Source organism: Notolepis coatsorum (assembly GCF_963971535.1).
Source record: "Notolepis coatsorum genome assembly, chromosome: 5".
NCBI classification, from domain to species: Eukaryota; Metazoa; Chordata; class Actinopteri; order Aulopiformes; family Paralepididae; genus Notolepis; species Notolepis coatsorum.
Genome location: NC_140169.1, coordinates 22880886 through 22901177, shown reverse-complemented (window position 1 = coordinate 22901177; position 20292 = coordinate 22880886). Strand labels below are relative to the sequence as shown.

The 20292-nt window shown below is 43.1% G+C and overlaps 1 protein-coding gene across 1 annotated transcript in view; it reads right to left on the bottom strand.

Moving 5' to 3' along the window:
• Positions 1–287: 287 nt before the first annotated feature.
• Positions 288–20292, bottom strand: part of frzb (frizzled related protein) — a gene marked incomplete at its 3' end in the record, with an annotated part of 53233 nt that continues 33228 nt past the window's right edge. Inside the window, exons 6-8 of the mRNA XM_084314039.1 lie at positions 12479–12683; positions 4916–4979; positions 288–335 (exon numbers count right to left, since the gene is read on the bottom strand). Coding sequence (XP_084170165.1) covers positions 288–335; positions 4916–4979; positions 12479–12683 — 317 coding nt within the window. The remainder of the gene's footprint in view (positions 336–4915; positions 4980–12478; positions 12684–20292) is intronic.

Here is a 20292-nt window from a genome sequence, read left to right as displayed (position 1 = left end):
TTGAGGTACTTGTGTTGAGGCACGAGAGATACTCAGAGATGTGGACATCTAGGAATCTGAAGCTGGAGACACATTCAACCTCCGTCCCATTGATATGGACGGGGGCGTGCGCACCAGCTCTCCTGAAGTCCATGAGGAGCTCTTTGGTTTTCTTGGTGTTGAGGGCCAGGTTGTTATCGATGCACCACGCTGACCGGTGCTGGACCTCTTCCCTGTAGGCCGACTCATCATTGTTTTTGAGACCCACCACCATTGTGTCGTCTGCAAACGTGATAATGGTGTTGGAGTCATGTACAGGAGTGCAGGGAGTAGAGGAGAGGGCTCAGCACACAGCCCTGTAAGACACCAGTGTAAGCGTGTCTAACCTAACATACTGGGTTAGAAAGTTAAGTATCCAGTTGCACACAGAGGGGTTGATTTCGAGGTCCTTGGTTTCCACAAGGTCACCATGTTTGGAGATTACTTTTCACAGTATTCTCTTCACCTGAATGTTTTGCGGTCATGGAGGCATCAGTTGTGCTTCCGATGCACATATCCCTGCTTAGGCCCACTGAACCAAAATACAAACCCACAGTACTGGAAATGTCCTCTGCCATTCTACTGCAGAGACATTTCTCCAGTGAATTCCGTTCACACACATGCATGCCTTACATAAGCAAGTAAAATTGCATTGGTTTGCGATGTCTGTGGATCCATCTGTAGTAGCATAGTGAGCCCTTGCCTTGATGTGAGCTGTGGTCTGTTGTTGTCATCAGACATTTCCTCAATCCACCTACTCATGGTATCAATCGACAGTTGTATGGTCTTCAGTTTATCTTTGATTTATCCAGCACCTCTCTGATCATGTCAATGGCTGCAGGTAAGATAAGGTCTTCTACAATGCCTGCAGGTAAGATACGGTCTTCCTCAATGGCTGCAGGTAAGAGAAGGTCTTCTTCAACGGCTGCAGGTAAGATATGGTATTTTACAATGGCTGCAGGTAAGATAAGGTCTTCTGCAATGGCTGCAGGTAAGATAAGTTATTCTGCAACGACTGCAGGTAAGACAAGGTCTTCTGGTTTTGGACTTCTTAGACTTTGCACTACGACGAGCTACGTTATAAGATGCACGGAGTGCCTGTTCTTGCTTCGAACATGAAGATGTTTGCCACTTTTGCAATGCCCTCAAGATAAATCATCTTTGAAAGTACATAACATGTTTGTCTTTATAAATGGAGTGTTTCTTTTTTTTAAACTTTATTTTTTAGCGTTTATCGCTTTTCTGGTCAAGCATGACCGACAGAAACAGGTTGAAATGGGATGTAGAGCAGGGGAAGACACTGAGAAAATACGGCGGGTCCGGGAATCGAACTCGTGTACCCCAGATCCGTGACGAGCACGGTTTTCCCCGACGCAGAAATAGAGCCGAGATATGCGGTGAGCTACGGGAGCTCCCCTTATAAATGGAGTGTTTCATAACGCAAATCCTAAATGGCATTTCATTTTTGATGACTTCATGCTTTCATGTGCCAGCAGGTTTTGGTCCTCAATGTAAGAAAAACCCATATTTAATGTAGTCGGTGTCATATTAGCATTTTGCCATGTTTACACATATTAGAACGAGCGCTAACTACTGATGTGACCTTGTGTCTTTCAAAATAAAAGCACAGCATAAGAAATTCTGTCAACCTTTTCCCTCAACCTTTTCACGCACACATCCACGTCCCATAAAAAATGGACCCACCCACGGTAATGAATAATTAAAATGTGTGATCACAAATAAACAGTTAAAATGTTTGATCATAGGGCAGCTAAGTGGCGCAGTGGGCAAGGCGCTCGCCACTAACGCAGGAGATGCTGGGTTCGAGCCCAGCTCTCTGCGTTGCTTCCGGCTTGGCTGGTCGTTCATACTAATACAATTGGCAGTATTAGGGGGTGGGAAAGCCGGTGGGTGGGGATCGGACGTTGTGGACAGCGACTCCTACAGGTCGGTTGGTGCGCCTGTACAGCAGAATCAGGAAGTATCGGGGGCAGCGTGAGCCTCCCACGCATTACTCCTCGCCACTGAGAGATCGCGCTGTACAGGCGAAAAAATTGGGATGGGAGAAAAATAGAAAAATGGGGAGAAAAAGTAGATAAAAAAATATATATATGTTTGATCATATATAATATAAATATTGGTGGGGGGGAGTACCTCCCCTCGCTCCTCTACTGAGCCTGGCCCAATTAAATTCAAGGGACCCATGTTGCTGAGTGCTCGGCCCCACGTGGGACGGACCTGGGATGTGGGTAGGGTGACCAGGTGTCCCGCTTTTGGTTGTACTGTCCCACCATTTGACCGAATGTCCCGCGTCCCGCATATTGAGAGGATGTCCCTCTTTTCGAAGCAAAAAAAAAACATTGGTCTAAAAGCCCCTCCCTACAGTAAACGTAGCAACCCGCCTCTTGTCCACACACATTGCTCTGCTCGTAACGCTACCTCATATCGCAGATCTGATTGGTTAGGTAGTAATTTAGCGCTCTGCTCGTGAGAGTCGTGACGCTACCTCATATCGCAGATCTGATTGGTTAGGTAGTAATTTAGCGCTCTGCTCGTGAGAGTCGTGACGCTACCTCATATCGCAGATCTGATTGGTTATAGTAATTTAGCGCGCTGTCAAAATGTAGCGCGCTGTCAACGTTTAGCGAGCTGTCAAAAAAGAAAACACAACAACATTACAAGCAAACTATGAATCAAGATGGAAAGCAGTAAAAAGAAACGGACCTGCAGTTACAACCAAGCCTGGCAAACGACACATATGTGAAGCCGATGTCAGGCAATCCTCAATAGTTCGTTTTCAATTGCTCATGGAGGAGAAATTAATACGACTTGAAGCGCCACATGAAAGTGGCTCACCAAAAAGAAACATCCAGATCTATGGATATGTTTCTTCTTAAACCAAAAAATTATAGCCAGACGGACAAGGTCACTGCAGCGGAGATAACAAGCGTCTATCACACTGTACAACACTCCCATTATACAGGTCAGCCGACTGTGGTAGCAAGCTAGCTCCTGTCATTGGGCCAGACTCGGATATTGCAAAAAAAATATCGTGTGGTCGTACAAAAGCTACATCCATAGTTATCCATAAGTTATTCTAATAGAGAAACACAATTTATTTGTATTATTATTTTTGTATTATACTAGTTCCCTAGTTCTGTGTTAACATGGAATATCGAACACAAGACATTCCTGTCAAGTGATAAAGTTTGAATATTTAAAACAGATTTTAGGTGGTAACAAGCCGGCTGCCAGTGCCAAGATGAATGTGGAGAGATATAATTCTGTATTTAATTTGTATTTATTTTGATTTAACCTTTATCTATTCGGTGAAGACGAGTTATTCTAATACAAAAATTTACATTATCTATCTGTCCCACTTTGTCCCACCAAAATCTTACTGTTGTCCTGCTTTTGGACTTTTTGCATCTGGTCACCCTAGATGTGGGGGAGCCCGGTTTCTAGGGGTAGATGGCGGGAGGGGGGGGGTCACTCTTATGCAGGGGTGTAAAGTACTTGAGTAATTGTATTTCGTTACAATACTTAAGTACTGTTTTGGGGGATTTGTACTTTACTCAAGTATTATTAGGTTTGTATACTTTGTACTTTTACTCCATTACATTTCAGAGAAAAAAAACATACTTTTTACTCCTTACATTTAAAATACAGACCTACAAAGTACAAAGTACAAATCTCACAGGTCCAACCATTTTAATTAGTATATTTTAATTGTTTATCTGGCCGAACTAACGTTAACGTTATTAATCCTGCGACCGCAGGTAAACAGCCAATCAAATCCCCATCAATGGAAAATGAACCCGCCCATACCCATGCTGATTGGTCCTTGTGCAACACTAGAAAGTGGGGATCTTTGATTAAACACCTGCTATCAGAAGAATAGACAGTCAGATCCGCATTATGCTGTGGTTAATATTGTGATATTATTCAGGGTACTCCAGTATTCTGTCTTTAATATTGTGATATTATTCAGGGTACTCCAGTATTCTGTCTTTAATATTGTGATATTATTCAGGGTACTCCAGTATTCTGGCTTTAATATTGTGATATTATTCAGGATAATCCAGTATGCTGTGGTTAATATTGTGATATTATTCAGGATACACCATTCTGTTTTTAATATTGTGATATTATTCATGCTGTGATGTGAATGCCGTCCATGTTAGATTACCTTCAATGGAGAAGTGCATTAAATAATTGTTATGCAAAAAAGTGTCATCTGTTCTTTCATTTCAGCATTGTCTATCGCAGAACACATTCCATTGTGGGCAGAGTGTATGCTTGGTTTCATTCCAGCCTTGCCTAAACACCAGCTGATAATTTCACTAATTGGCTCACCTCTTCAACTAACTCACTTGGTGCAATGTATAGTTAAAATGAAAACTTGGCCCACGATGGAATGAGTTTGAGACCCCTGGTCTATCCCTTTAAAAAAAAACTTTTACTTTTTAGTACTTAAGTACATTTAAAAGTAGGACTTTTTTTTTTACTTTTACTCAAGTGTGTTTTTAGCCAGATACTTTGACTTTTACTTGAGTCAGATTTTGAGACGGTACCCATACTTTTACTTAAGTATCATTTCTGGGTACTTTTTACACCCCTGCTCTTATGGGGGTCTGGGCGGTTGAACGCAGCCGTATTATAGAAATACAAGGGGCCCATGTTTGTATATTGCTATGTTATTGATGTCATTGTAAGTATTGTCTAAGTGTTGTATGTCTATAAATGTTAATAAAAATGTAAGTTATAAATATATATATATATATATATATATATATATATATATATATATATATATATATATATATATATATATATATATATATATATATATATATATATATATAAATACGGTAAATACGGTAAATAGATAATGTACCTTAACCTTCCGTCCCATCCTGTCCTTCCACTTCTGAGCAACAGAACCATCGATCAGCAGTAACCTGCACGACAGACACACACACACACACACACACGCACACACACACACACACGCACGCGCACGCACACGCACGCACACACACACACACACACACACACACATGCACACACGCACGCGCACACACACACACACAGCATATTAAAGGGATAGTGTTAGACTTGGTGACTAGAACCTTACATCCAGCTTAGTTGCTTTCACTTAAATGAAAGGTAAAGTTTACTGGGAGGGAGGAGGAACTGTGACATCACAATAAACAGTTTATACTATTGGCTGTCTGACAGACCCGTCAATATGTAATCAATAAAACGCCATCACCAGGAAGGAGAATATGCAATAACAGGCCATCGCTCATTGGCTGAAATGGAACCAACAAAAATGCTAACAGAATTACTAAACGTTTAAGAAAATCTCTAAACAATTAAAAATCTTTTTACATCAAGCACAAATCTCATTCTGTAATCCTGCGAGGGGGGGAGCAGTTGTTGTGATCTTGTGAGGGGCGGGACCAGGTACGTGCACAGGACTTTAGAGGGGCAGGTGCTCAAAGGCTGAAAAGGGCACTTTTTTTTTTAACCGAGCGCGCAAGCCCAATTTTTAAGGGCCCTTTTCGGACGGGGGGCCCACTTTTTATCAAATATTGAATATTGAACTATAATAATCAGTGCAGGAGCTCACTTATCCTTGAAAGACTTCCAAGTTCAAGTTCAAGTTTCCTTTATTGCCACGCAACCAGGTTGGTGGTATTGGTGGTGTTCGGTACAGGCCAGGGTGGATACATAATACAGTACAACATGACACAATAAATACATAAATACAGCACAGCACAACATAGCACAACATAAACACATAAACACACAGAAGAATCAAGTCCATCGGTCAGGAGCTTGGTTAGTGTGGGGGCGGAAGGGGGAGAGGGGGGCCAAGGGAGTTCAGGGTCCGAATGGCGGTGGGGAAGAAGCTGTCTTTGAAGCGGGTGGTTTTGGAAAGGATGGACTTAAAGCGCCTACCTGAGGGCAGGGGCTGAAACAGGGGGTGTGCTGGGTGTGAGGGGGTCCTTAGCTATTTTTCTGGCGCGGGTGGTTGTGCGGGAGGTGAAGATGGAGTCCAGGGAGGGAAGGTCACATCCTGTGATTTTGGAGGCCTTATGATGCGCTGGAGTTTTTGTATGGATAGTTTTTGTGCGGAACCGTACCAGACTGTTATTGAAGAAGTGAGTATGCTTTGTATAATGGCGGTGTAGAATTGGACCAGCAGGTGGCGTTTGACCCTGTACTTCCTCAGTTGCCTGAGGAAGTACAGGCGCTGCTGGGCCTTTTTTGTAATGTAGGTGATGTTGGTGTCCCATTTTAGGTTATTGTTAATGTGGGTGCCTAGGAATTTGAGTGAGTCCGTCAGAGTTATGGATTGGTCAGTGATTGATAGTGGGAGTTTGTGTGTTTTGTTGGCAGATCTGAAGTCGATGGCTATTTCTGTAGTTTTGGAGGTGTTGAACAGGAGGTTGTTGATGGAGCACCATCTCGCTGCTCTGTCCACCTCTCGCCGGTATGAGGTCTCGTCGTTATTTGTGATCAGGCCGAGGATGGTGGTGTCGTCTGCATATTTAAATATTTTTACTGAGCTGTCCAGGGAGATGAGTTGGTTGGTGTAGATGGAGAAGAGCCAGGGGGAAAGGACGCAGCCCTGTGGGGCACCAGTGCTGAGTGTCAGGAAGTGGGATGTGAGGTTGTTCACCTTGACTTTTTGGGTTCTCTTGTTGAGGAAGTCAAGGATCCAGTAGTTCATGGTCGGGTTGATGTTCATGTCCTGAAGTTTGGAAAATAGTTTGTTGGGGGAGATGGTGTTGAAGGCTGAGCTAAAATCGATAAACAGGATGCGTGCGTATGTGTTGGGGGATTCTAGGTGTAGGAGTGTGTGATGGAGTACTAGACTAATGGCGTCCTCTACTGACCTGTTGGCACGGTAGGCGAATTGGTATGGATCTAGTTGAGGTGATATGACAGTGACTTAAAAGGCCCATACATCTCCATAAATGTTCAGGGGGGAGGGAATAAGTGCTTACCCTACAGACCCCAAGAAGTGATGTATATTCTGTATTGTTTAATATAAATGCATTTTTTTATATTTTGATTCTATCGTGACATTTTCAGTTGGAAGGGCAGTCTATATGCGTAGCGGTAAAAAGAAATATTTAAGGGCACTTTTTTATGAGGCTCAAAAGGGCAGGTGCTCAAGCACCCCTTGGGCTCTATGTGTGCATGTGCCTGGGCGGGACAGTTGTTACCACCAAAGTTACAGTTTTTCTCAATTGCTTTGGTGCATTTCTCTGATCAGAATTAAAGTTCTCATAACTGTTAGTTCAACCTCCACAACATTTTGTAATTTGTGCACATCATAGTAGCAGTTTCTCATTCCTCCGAACAAATTGCAAATGCTTTTGGACATGCATCAATTGCTTTCATACAATTCTCTGCTGTTTTATAACATTATCATTTGCTTAGGTCATGTCATGTCAGTCAAAATGAACTATACTTATGACTGCTGAATAGTCATTCCCTATAAAACTAATAGTCCTCATTTCATTGCTTAAGTCATTACATACAAATATGTTGAACTAGTTGTCAAAATCTGTCAAGCAAATTTTATACATTTCTTTATAATTTTTCCCCTGAATGGAGCTGGATGCCAGGGAATCGCTGCACACATTCATATGTTGATGAGGCAGGTTTCAATCTGGCAAAAGGTAGAAGGCGTGGAAGGAATCGCATTGGACAGAGAGCAACCACTGATGTCACAGGCCAACGAGGAGGGAATATTACAATGTGTGCAGCCATCTCAGAAAACGGCGTCCTCACCCATATGTGGAGCATTTTTCCCTATTGTTAGGTTTTAGTGAGTTTTTCCTTACCTTCGCGTGGGGTATGTCTGGGAGTGCTTGCATTCTTTCATTTATTTGCATTTACGGTATTTTAAATTTGTTGGACCTTATGGTGTTCTTGTTCTGTTCTTGACTTATTGTTATGTTTTCTTCTTGACTTGTTTAAAGAAGACATGTACGGCCCATGGGGACATTAACGTGTTTTGTTGGGCCTTATACTGTAAATAAATTTGATTTGATTTGATTTGATATGCCCCGCATTGGTGCATACAACACACAACATCTGCTGACTTTTTTAGACTCTTTACAGGGACATAATCCCTGAGAATGAGAGGGGTCTAAATGGCGACCATCTGACCAAGTATGTTGTTGTATGGGATAATGTGCGTTTTCACCACGCAATTCTGGTCACACAGTGGTTTGCAGCACATGAAAGGATGCTGGTGGAATATCTCCCTCCCTACTCCCCATTCCTGAATCCAATAGCCAGACAGACAGGAACGTCTGGATGTGAATGAATGATTTACAGTACTGTGTATGTTGTATGTTCCAATTCAGTTCCAATATGTACTGCAATATTGTTTACAGTTGTGCATAGCTCTACCCAAAGGCCAAAGGGTGTTTCTTATGTTTGTTGTAAATTAGTTTGTATTTTTCTTTTGCACAATGCTGTGAACAAATAAAAATTGCAAAGAGCATATGCAGTAAAAATGTGAAACATATGTGTCTTGTACTCATTTACCTCACTAAATACAGCAATGTGTAACTGTAGATTTCAAATGGCTGTGCAAATAGTGTATAGTGCTGTCTTGAGCATTTTCAGAAAGTGTCACCAAGATCTGACTTTTTTTGCATTGGAAAACACTTACAGAGTGAACTGTCATAACGAAAACATAGCAAAGCCATTTGACTATCTTGTTCATAAACAATGGTGTCAGGACTTTTCATTTTGATGACAGTGACACTTTCATTGACATGAATACTTGCTTTTGAGGAATGAATTATCCATTTTGAGCAAGTGACAGGCTTCTGCAGGTTATCACCTAGGTTTTGCAGTTTGTACTAATTGTTTTGAGAAATGCACTAACAGTTATGAGAACTTTAATTCTGATCAGAGAAATGCACCAAAGCAATTGAGAAAATCTGTAAGATACCACACCTTGCATCACAACGTTACTGGATTGGAACATTGGATCCTATCTGACTCGCTCCAATGTGTACTGTGTAGTTAGCTGGGTTAATGATAGTACCGTATACCATATAATTAGCTTGTGCAGGTTTCTCGAGCATGTTCTGAGCTTGGAAGGTCTGCCTTTTCTGTTCATGCTCTGCATCACGGAAGATCCATCAACACATTTTAAAGATCAATACTCTCCCAACCTATGCACAGCTCAAAGCCATGATCACCAATCACTGTGTGTCACTCTGTAACTGATTTTGTTTTATTTAGTTTTATCTTAATTTTTTTAAACTTGTATTTTAGGTGATTTCCCCAGAATACGGGCCGTCACGCACTTGTGTGCTCGTCGCGGCACTTTGCCCTTGTCTGTCGGCTCCGGGCTGCGTTTTCGCCGACTTGTCGTTGTCCGGGCATGATTAGCAGTGGAATGTTTATCCACTGGCTCTTACAATGTATACAATAACATTGTATTTTTATAAAACCAGCAATAAATAATAACAATATTTATCTGATTTATTTAGTTATTTATTCACCGTCATTTGCAGTTTGTGTAGTGCTATTATTTATTTCTGGACATCACAATGCATCGTTGAGGCATGACTGTAAATGCAAAACGTAATTTTTTATCATAAAAATATTGTTGTATTTATTATTATTATGATTATTTAATTCCAAGGATGTCTGTAGAGTCGATGTGAACGCAATCACCATGATTCCTCCCAAATAAAGCCCTTACGACTGCTCTTCAGCGCTCCTAAATCCTGCTCTTAGTTAATCCAGGAGAAGGGACCATTCGTGAATCCCAAAACCGTAAATGTCTTAAGTGGAGCTAGGACAAAGTTTTGTCTGATCTTTTGTCTTAAGTCCTTGGTGAATGAGACCCATTGATATTTAACCAGGGTAATCACATTGATCATTTCAATGGCCAAGAAGGAAATGTTCACATATAGAACAACATTCAAACAAACTAAAATTAAAATAAGATAGTACGAATACAAGAAAATAGAGAAAATATCTTGATCTTGAAAAACATGATCACTCCATGGCAAGAAGGTGTCCAAATCTTTCTTTTAAATTAACAATTTCAACCCAAATAAAAAAGAAACAGCATGAAAACATATGTGTACATGCCATACGTCCTTCATTCATTGGGGAGAACTATTTATGATCCACTATAGCATGACGACATATGTCCTCCAATGAGCACCCAATCTAGTTTTAACTGTAACTCGTCATCATTAGAAATGAGGGCAACCTCAATGGGTCTCATTCTCGAACGTAGTTACGACAAAATATTTCGTCTTAGCCAGATTTCGGCCTATTTAAGACATATTAGGGCTGGGAGTGGGAGTCCTCAAATTTTCCTGAGATCTTATTTGAGAGCAGATCCAAGAGTGCTGAGGAGCACTCTTAAATATGCTCTCAGCCCACGATCAAATCTCATGATTGATTGACTAATTTAAAACTTTATTACAACTTGACAGACTGTGTTCTCATAGTGATTCCTTCATGTTAACGCTACAGGCCTCATTGGAATTAATTACTTGATCATAATTAAAATAAATATGACAATATTTGTACGATAAGAAATTACGCATTTGATGTCGGAAAAATAAATAATATGGATTCATCTGATCACAGGGCAGCTGGATTAACCATATCTGAACCAGCTATTTTGGACAAATGTATAATTACTTTAATTACTCAAACACAATTATGCAATTATTGTGAAATGATTGAAAATAATAATAATTTAATGCCTTCTGTGGAATTTGCATTTCTTATTTGTTACACATCTGTTTTAATGATTAATTATATACATTTGAAAGAATGCAGGTCAACATGCAATGTATCCCATTGATAGGTATTGATTGAAAACTTTATTAACAGATTGCAGAATGGGTACAGTACAGTACAGCTCAATTACATAAGGGGATGCAGACCAGAGAAAGAATTTCGTCTTGTTTACATCAGGGTCCCCCATTTTCAATTCATCATAACATATATGACACACACAACACAGATAGACAGTACTGCTACATCTATACATTTATGACATACCAGATTTGCAAATGCAGTACTGTTTGTGATACAAAAAGAGTCCAGAAAAGAGAGTACATTTGACGTAGAAACTGTTGGAGGAGGTTGGAGGGGTGGTAGACTTACACTGTACAAGCAAAACTGTACATTGGAATATTGACAAAACCATACTTGGTCATTTACTGTACATTGGAGGGGGTTGATATAGCTATAAACCTGCATTCCTTCGAATCAATTAAACTTATATTGAAATACACTATATAGTACCAACACTGAAATGACAGTGGATAAATAAATAAGAACTAAAGCTAATCGGTGGAAATAGACTGCATTAATATTCCATAACAAGTCTTGTGTGCGCCTACGAATGAACAGTAGCCTATAGGCTTATGGAATAATAAGCCATACTGCTTCATTCATTACGCCCGCCGGCCCGTAGGCTATATATATTATATGTCATTCATTCATTCATATACAGTACTGCGCGCGCGTGTGTGTGTGCGCGCGTGTGTGTGTGCGCGCGCGCTGCGGCAGGTGTGTACCGCGAGCTGTATATGATGCCAATACATTAATCTAATCTAGTTTTGATGGGCGCAAGCGTGATTATGAAACCTAGCCGCATTTCTCGGAGACGCTCTCTGATTGGCACTGACTGACGCTAGGTTTCGTAATCACGCGGCTCTCAAAGCACTTCCGCCATTCCATTTCACACAGCTGCGTCAACAGTTGCTTTATAAGGACTGTCGGGGGCGTGGTTTGTATGCAAATGAGCTGAATGGGAACGCGCTTTGGAGTTTACGACAGAATGCCATTCTCCAAGCCAGTGGTGCAGTGCCAAATTGACAGTAGGTCAAACGCTCCACGCGCGTGCGCGCGTGCGCGCGTGCGCGCATGCACAGTTTTTTTTGGCTGCTCTCGTCCTGCAGCTGGATACTATTGCCTCACAGCGCGGCCGTCAGCGCGCGGCCCAGAGAGCGCCGCTGGCTCTGCGGCTCTGCAGCTGCATGCTTCTCCGGGAGTCCGGTTGGATAATGCCATGTAAAAAGCGATTGCGCGTACTTCAGCCTCAGTGACTGAGGTATAACGCCGTTATACCGAGTTATACCAGCACTGCACCACTGCTCCAAGCAGATATCAGATCATATAATTTCTGCAACCGTTTCAGCCACTTAAGACATATCTCCAGCACGTTCAGGACTCAGTGTACTTGTCATAGATTCAGTGGTTCCAAGATAAGTCTTCCAGAATATATCTTTGAAAAAATTTCGGGAATGAGACCCAACAGCGTAAATAAAGGTTTTGATGATGGTTTGATGATGATGATACTACTAGTACTACTCCTACTACTACCAATCATCATCACTATCATCAAAAGTAAGTAAGTAAATAAATTAATAAATAATACCTGCTCCTCTCTTCATTCTCGTAGCCCATGATGACATATTCCTCCCCAGCGGTGAGAGGAGGACAAAGGCAGCTGGAGGAGTAGTAGAGGGTGACAGTGTCTCTGTGGATGTTGACGAGAGATGACTTTAACACCTCCTTCACCTCCACCACTGCAGATAACTCATGACCTCGACCCCGCACCTCCCTCACTCTGGCACGGATCACTAAGAGGAGAGGAGAGGAGAGGAGAAGAGAAGAGAAGAGAAGAGAAGAGAAGAGAAGAGAAGAGAAGAGAAGAGAAGAGAAGAGAAGAGAAGAGAAGAGAAGAGAAGAGAAGAGAAGAGAAGAGAAGAGAAGAGAAGAGAAGAGAAGAGAGGATAGGAGATGAGAGGAGAGGGGAGGAGAAGAGGAGTGGATAAGAGAAGAGAGGAGAAGAGAAGAGAGGAGAGGAGAGGAGAGGAGAGGAGAGGGGATGGGAGGAGAAGAGAAGAGAGGAGAGAGGATAAGAGATGAGAAGAGAAGAGAAGGGAAGAGAGGAGAAGAGAGGAGAGGAGAAGAGATGAGAAGAGAGGAGAATAAAAGAGAAGAGATGAGAAGAGAAGAAAAGAGAGGAGAAGGGAGGAGAGAAGAAGAGAGGAGGATGGGGGAAGAGGAGAAGAGAAGCGAAGAGAAGAGAAGAAAAAAGAAGAGAAGAGAGGAGAAGGGAGGAGAGGAGAGGGGAGGGGTGGAGAAGAGAGGGGGAGAGGAGAGGAGAAGAGATGGGAAGAGAAGAGGAGATGAGAAGAGAGGAAAGGGAGGAGAGGAGATGGGAGGAGAAGAGAAGAGAGGAGAAGAGAAAATATGAGAAGAGAAGAGAAGAGAGGAGAAGGAAGGAGAGGAGGGGGAGGGGAGGAGAAGAGAGGAGAGAGGGGGAGAGGGGAGGAGAGGAGAGGGGAATAGAAGAAAATAGAAGAGAAGAGAAGAGAAGAGAAGAGAAGAGAAGAGAAGAGAAGAGAAGAGAAGAGAAGAGATGAGAGGAGATGAGAGGAGCGGAGAAGGGAGGGGAGGAGGGGGAGGAGAAGAGAGGAGAGAGGGGGAGAGGGGAGGAGAGGAATTTACACTATCCTGTACCACTATGGTCCCAAAGTGTCCATATTTGTCCACTTTCGTGAAAATGTTAATCAAACGTTAGAACCCTTTCAACAAAAGACTCCATGTCAGGGGCAACCAAAAATATCTGACCCTGCATTCTTAGCCCTCTGGTAAAATGCCTACATGTTTGTGTGTCTCAGAGGTGAATGGTGAAATGTACAGGGCATGACACAGGAAAGATGAAAATGTCATTGTCTGGCTCAAACACATTTTCAGTTAAAGTTGTGATCTGACAAAGATTTATTTACACTATTGCTGAGTGTCAGCTAGCATGCTAATAAGTATAGCCAGTTAGCTTGAGACAATTAACTAGTGTTGTAAACACTAATCCAGTCTGTCCAGTCTGTGCCAGAGTACCAATGGTCCAGGATGAGGTGAATAGGTATAGCTTGCTTTAGAACATATTTAGTGATCTACAGTAACCTCCCTAATGTCCATAGGCAGGGTGTTTGTTAACAGAATTCGGCTATAGGGCGACAATAATGTGGTCAAGAGGCATGGTTTCTATCTTGAGCCCAAACTGGCGTGGTTTATTTATTCACATGTTAAGCAGCAGTTCTATAGGTCTTCTCTTACTGAGAGACATGGGGGGAGAGAAAGAAGTGGGAGGATACATTTACTTTTATACTTGCCACAAAGTGGTGTACCTGAGTGGTTCCGCCTAGAGCGCCCTCTAGTGGAAACTGATATATATGCAACTAGACAGTTACTGGTGGAGACAGTTATATATGCAGGTAAACAGTTACTAGTGTAAACAGCCATATATATAGTTAGACAGTTACTAACAATCCTACACAGAGCCTCTGACTTCAACACTCCCACTTAGGTTTGTATTAGCACACTGGCTGACTTCTTGGAAAAACATTTTACAAAGGAAATAATATAATCCCAAAAACATCAATAGGGTATGACAGTCAATATCTTCACATTAAACATGACCCTTGCAAATCCCTTAAATTTTAATTTGAAACAGGTTCCCTCATAGTATCTACTACTCTGTCGTCCATTGGACAATAAACCGGTGTCATTCTTTCTTATCTGATGACATACCTGATGAGATGATATTATTTATAATGACATGTTTACATCTATATTGACACATTGGGTTCCTAGCAATCACAATGGTCCCCTGGTTGTCCTCTTAAACAACAGTCTCCATATATACACAATGTCCATCATTTTAAACGGTTTTGACAGAACGCCCATTCTTCAAGAACACCTTATTCGGTATAGAGGATACATTCCAATTACCTACTGCATTTTGAGCAATATATTCATAACCGTATCTTCATCACTTCGAGCAGTTGCTCTAGATAAACACATTTAGCATTGTCATAGCTAGAAACATATACTCAGCTTCACAGGCTGATAATATCACTGTAGGCGTTAAGCCTTAAACCTTTGTTGTCTTTCCTGAAACACCGCTGTCCGTCTGTTGCACCTCTGGGATAACAAAAAACATATTTTTGACATAGTTCGATGCTTCTCTGTGGGGTCAACAAAAATACTATGACACTCTTACTCACTACAGAACATAAGTCAGGGCGAGTACAGGTTGTCTAACAAAATGAAGCTACCCACAGTTTATCTATACATCTCTTACTTCAGTCAAAACATCTCAGGACCTTTCCCACATATCTCTTCTGAGACATTTTTACACAATTGGCAGACTGTTCGAAGTCCATACCTATACAATGGTTTAAACTGCCTAGGTCTTCCTATTGTTGTCTGATGCGATGATCAAATCCTCCAATTCTGTATTTTTAAACATAGATCCTCTTTTGTATTTAAACATTGCAAATCACCCACCTCTGTACTTAAACATGAGACCCATTTCTGTATCTGGAACCAAACATAGGACTCATTTCAGTATTCAAACTTGGTCTCTAGTCAGACTTTCAAACCTGGATTCTACTCCTTCAACATTTAAGCAATTAGTCACCCTTCTTCATTATTTAAACATGGGGTACCCTCCTTCAGCATTTAAGCAATTTTCTACTAACCATACTTTGTATTTACCGTGGTCTTCAATACCCTCCTGTTGAGTACAACCATTTCCCTCCCACTGTCTGTCTGCCCTCTGGTAACTTGGTTGAACACACCCATTTTCCTCCCACTGTATGTCTGCCCTCTTCGGGGGACAATGTGGCCTCTTTAAAGGTCGGGTTTACCCCACTGACTACCCTGTAGTAGTACTCAACGGGGTTAGGTGTATTGTCCTCCTTGTCACTCCCTTTCCTGGCATAGTCTGTCAGATATTCTGGGGGTTTGTGTTCCCTTGGGGGATACCTCCCACTGCTTGGGGCACTTGACGTCACCCTCAGGTGCTCCTCGTCATCGCCCTCTGGGGGTTGCTGACTGTCTGTCTGCACGACTGTACTAAGTACACTGGGGTGATGTGTTTCTGTTCCTACACACCTTGCTCTGGAGTCCAGCTCTGGCTCCTCTGTCTGTGTCTCGCTCTCACAGGTTGTCTTCGTGACAAACTTGACTAGCATGTGTTTCTGCACTCTCCCGTTACCGGGATGGTAAAGCAGGGCTTCCTTTGTCGTGCCCTACGAAAAATCCTTTTACACCCTTGGACTTGGGTTTTCCCCTGTCCTGCAGGTACGCATAACACACTGATCCAAATCGGTGCATTCTGGCTAGATTACACTTCTTTCCTGTCAGCGCTGTATACGGGGGGTGGTGCCCGAGTGCTTATTAAAGCACCTGTTTCTGGTGTAAGCGGCTTCTTGCACCGCATAATGCCACAGGCTCTTAGGTAAGTTACTATCTGCTAGCTTACACCTAGCCATTTCGAAAAGGGTGTGCTCTCTGCCACCCCGCTCTGGTGTGGGGGATATGGACGTGACGTCTCGTATCTTATCTTATACCTTCTCAACAGTGATTGGAACTCTCTGTTTGCGAACTCGGTTTCGTGGTCGGACCTCAGACATTTTACTGTGCCATAAGGGGCTACGTCTGCCAGGAATTTCTCTGTGGCCTGGAGTGTGTCACTCTTTTCTTTGAGGAAGTAAACAAACACTGCCCCTGTACACATGTCTGTAAAAGACTGTACATACCTAAAACCTCCTATGGACTCGTTGCTTACTGGGCCTGCTAGGTCCATGTCAACTAGTGCAAGTGGTACCCTTACTCTCTCTGTGGGATTTCTGTATCTCGGTTGGGTAAACTTCACCGGTTTGCACATTGCACAAATGTTGTCAGGTCTACGCTTTTCCCCTTCAATGTGCATGCCCTCTGACACTATTTGCAATTTCAGTAAATCCTCGTAATTACAATGACCCATAATCTCGTGCCATGACTGAATATCGTGACTGGCCGTCTCGCTACACACATCATTATTATCATCACACTGGTCGTTGTCATTACACTCCGTTTTCAGATAATATAATATTCAATATATAATATTATTCTCTGGTACATCTTTATGTCAAACCGGGTACCGTCAGGTTCTAGAAGAAAATGTTTACCTTTATCGAAGAATACCTTGGCACTGCTTGCAGTAGCAGCTATTACAGAGAATAGTCCTTGTGGGAACGATGGTACATATAGGGCGTTCTCTAGCGTCACCGTACGCCGGCGCCCCTTACTGTCCGTGAGGCATACCTGTGCGTCTCTCCTCTCTTGCGCCAATCCGTAGGTGCGTCTCCCGTCCGCTAGCTCCATGCAGTGCCTCTCCGGGTGGAAAGTGTCGTCAAAGTTCTTGAACCGACTCCTGTCGTTGATGATATGGGACGACGCACCTGTGTCCACGATCAGTCCCCTTCTCTGGGCCCGCTGCAGCTGGGCCGGTCCGGCGATTCCCGTTGTCCGCGCCCCAAAAGCGCAGTCTTCATGTCCCGTTATTCTCCGGGCGTCGTCTCGACTCGTCTCACGTCGATCGTCGCCACCATCGTGTCCGCTGTCGTCACCCCGTCCACAGCCGTTATCTTGTCCGTAGCCGTCATTTTGTCCGTGGCCTCCGTCTCGTTCATGGCCGCCGTCTCATCCGTAGCCGCCATTTTGTCTGTAGCCGCCATTTTGTCCGTGGCCTCCGTCTTGTTCATGGCCGTCGTCTCGTCCGTAGCCGCCATCTTGTCCATGCGCATATCGCGCCCTCTGGTTGTGTTTCTTCATGCACGCTCTGTCTGTGTGACCGTGGATTTGCAGAAGCTACACCAGACAGTCTTTGTGCAGTCGCTTCTCCGATGGCCTTTATCTCCGCATCGCCAACACGCCAGTTCCGTCGTGGTCCTGGTTCTCTCTCTTGGCGTCGCTCGGGCCTTTAGCACCCTCTCCCCCTCCTCCGCGGTGGCTGGGTGGGTGTCTTCTGAGGCCTCGAAGTTCCTTAACTTAGCCTTGAACTGTCCCAACGTCATGTCCGTTGAACCGTGTGTTACCAGGAGTGTGAACGGTTTGTACAGCTCCGGTAGTCCTCACATTATCATTGCCATCATTAGCCCATCACTTGGTGCTTCTCCGGCACTCCTCAGTGGCGTCGTGATCTGCTCCGCTCTGTTGACGTATTCGGTCACGGTCTCTGTGGTCCCCTTCCTCAGGCCTGTTAGTGCTATGTAGAGGGCCACGACTCTGGGTCTTCCTCGCCCGATGAAATGCTCTCTCAATACCGCCAGGCTTTCTCGAACTCTGTCTTTAGTGTCGCGGAATATCAGCCCCAGGCTGGTGTCGTCGAGCATCGGCGCCAGGGGCGGATTTAGGATTGTAGGAGATCCGGGGCTTAGCCCAGATAGGTGCCATTTTTTTTTTTTTTTTTTTTTTTTTTTTTAATAAATTTTTTTTTGCAGGCAAGGGGTGGTTTGGAGGGTGTCAAGCACGACCCCCTCCGCGGCATTTTTCTTTTTAATTTAATGAACCTGTACGTGCAATTTCCTGCAATATAGAGCCTTCAATCTTGACCAATAAAGCTGCTCTTTTCACTATAAAACTCAGTTAACCATAACGTAGTTATGGTTAGATTTATATATTGGGGGTGGATATATCATATTTTTCATATGATCAAAAAGTGGTGGAGCAAGAGCATACCTTTGCTCCCCCAAGTTCAATAGTGGGAGAGCAGAGATGCTCCGAATGCTCTTATGGCCAGGCGTCTATGATTCACTGATACAAAGTAAAATAGTGCAGTGCAATAAAATAGTTAGTAAAATAGAATAAAATAATGCAATAGTGCATTGCAATAAAATAGTTATCATCGTATTCTTTCGGGAGGCCGGTAAGGAGTGCATTACAGTAGTCGAGTTGGCTTGAGATAAAGGCATGGATCTGGTTTTCAGCGTCCTTTTGATTTATAAATGGCCGTACTTTAGCTATGTTTCTAAGGTGGAAGAATTACGTTTTTGTCAACTTGTTGATTGTGATTTAAAGCTTAGGTCTGAGTCTACCATAACACCAAGACTTAACTCACTCAAATACAGTTAGCAGCTGGATAGATCACAGATGGAAATTAGCTTCTGCTAAATCTGGTGCAAACATATTTTCATGTAACAATGATGAATTGTCCAAAAAAAAAAAGAAAAAAAAAATTTAAATAGATTCGGGGCTTTTCAGAAAACATTCGGGGCTTGAGCCCAAGTAGCCACCCCCTAGCCCCGCCCCTGATTGGCGCTAACTCACAGTACGCGCTTGCGTTACGCTGGTCGTCTAGGCTCTAGGGCTTGCTCTTCCGCCGTCAGTTCTCCCGTGGGGGCTGCCAGGATCGTCTCCTTCAGCCCCGCCCTGTGCATGCAGCACAGCATGCGCTCTTCCCAGAGCTCATAGTTCTCTGCTTTTCCATTGAATGTCGGCCATTTGCCCCTTCTCTTGTTTTCCATCCTCTTCGTTAGTGGTATGCTTAGCTTTTGCTCTTGTTGGCCTAGCGTCTAGCCACACGGTGCCCCCGGCGCTAACCTAGCCTATACTTCAGCTAAGCTTGCTACAGTACCCTTATTATTTCGCCCCGGCGTTATCTGGGCCCATAACCTGTTAACAGAATTTGGCTATAGGGCGACAATAATGTGGTCAAGAGGCATGGTTTCTATCTTGAGCCCAAACTGGCGTGGTTTATTTATTCACATGTGTTACCTTTTTCTGTGTTAACTCGAACCTTAGTAAGAGTACAGGAGAGTGTTATCTTCACTCTAGGGCCGAAGTGGTCATGTACAGTCACGTAATTATTAACGTACTGTCCGGACTCCGGGGTAATTCCCTCTTGATGTGTGGTGGTGACAATAAACCACTGGAAACCGTTATCTTCAGGACTGTGCATTTATTTCCATTATATTCTTCATATCATGCTGTTGACTAACGTTACATATCTCACAACATGCAAATGACATGTCGTCAGCTTGTGACTGCAACTTGTTCCTGTTTGCGGACGACTCAGCCCTGCTGGTCTCTGACAAGAACAAGTTACAGGTTGAAAAAGCCCTCAGCTCGGAACTAGGCAAAATCTGCATATGGCTCGCCGACAACAAACTATCATTACACATGGGCAAAACAGAGTCCATTCTCTTCGGTTCAAATAACAAACTCAGCAAGACTGACGGCTTCTCGGTTACAGTGGGTGACAATATTGTCACAAGGAAAGATGAAATTACCTACCTGGGTTCCATCCTAGAGGCTAATCTTTCCTGTGACAAAATGGCATCCAATGTAATAAAAAAAGTCAACCAACGAACGCGATTCTTGTACCGGATCTCCTCTCTGGTAAACAAGAATACC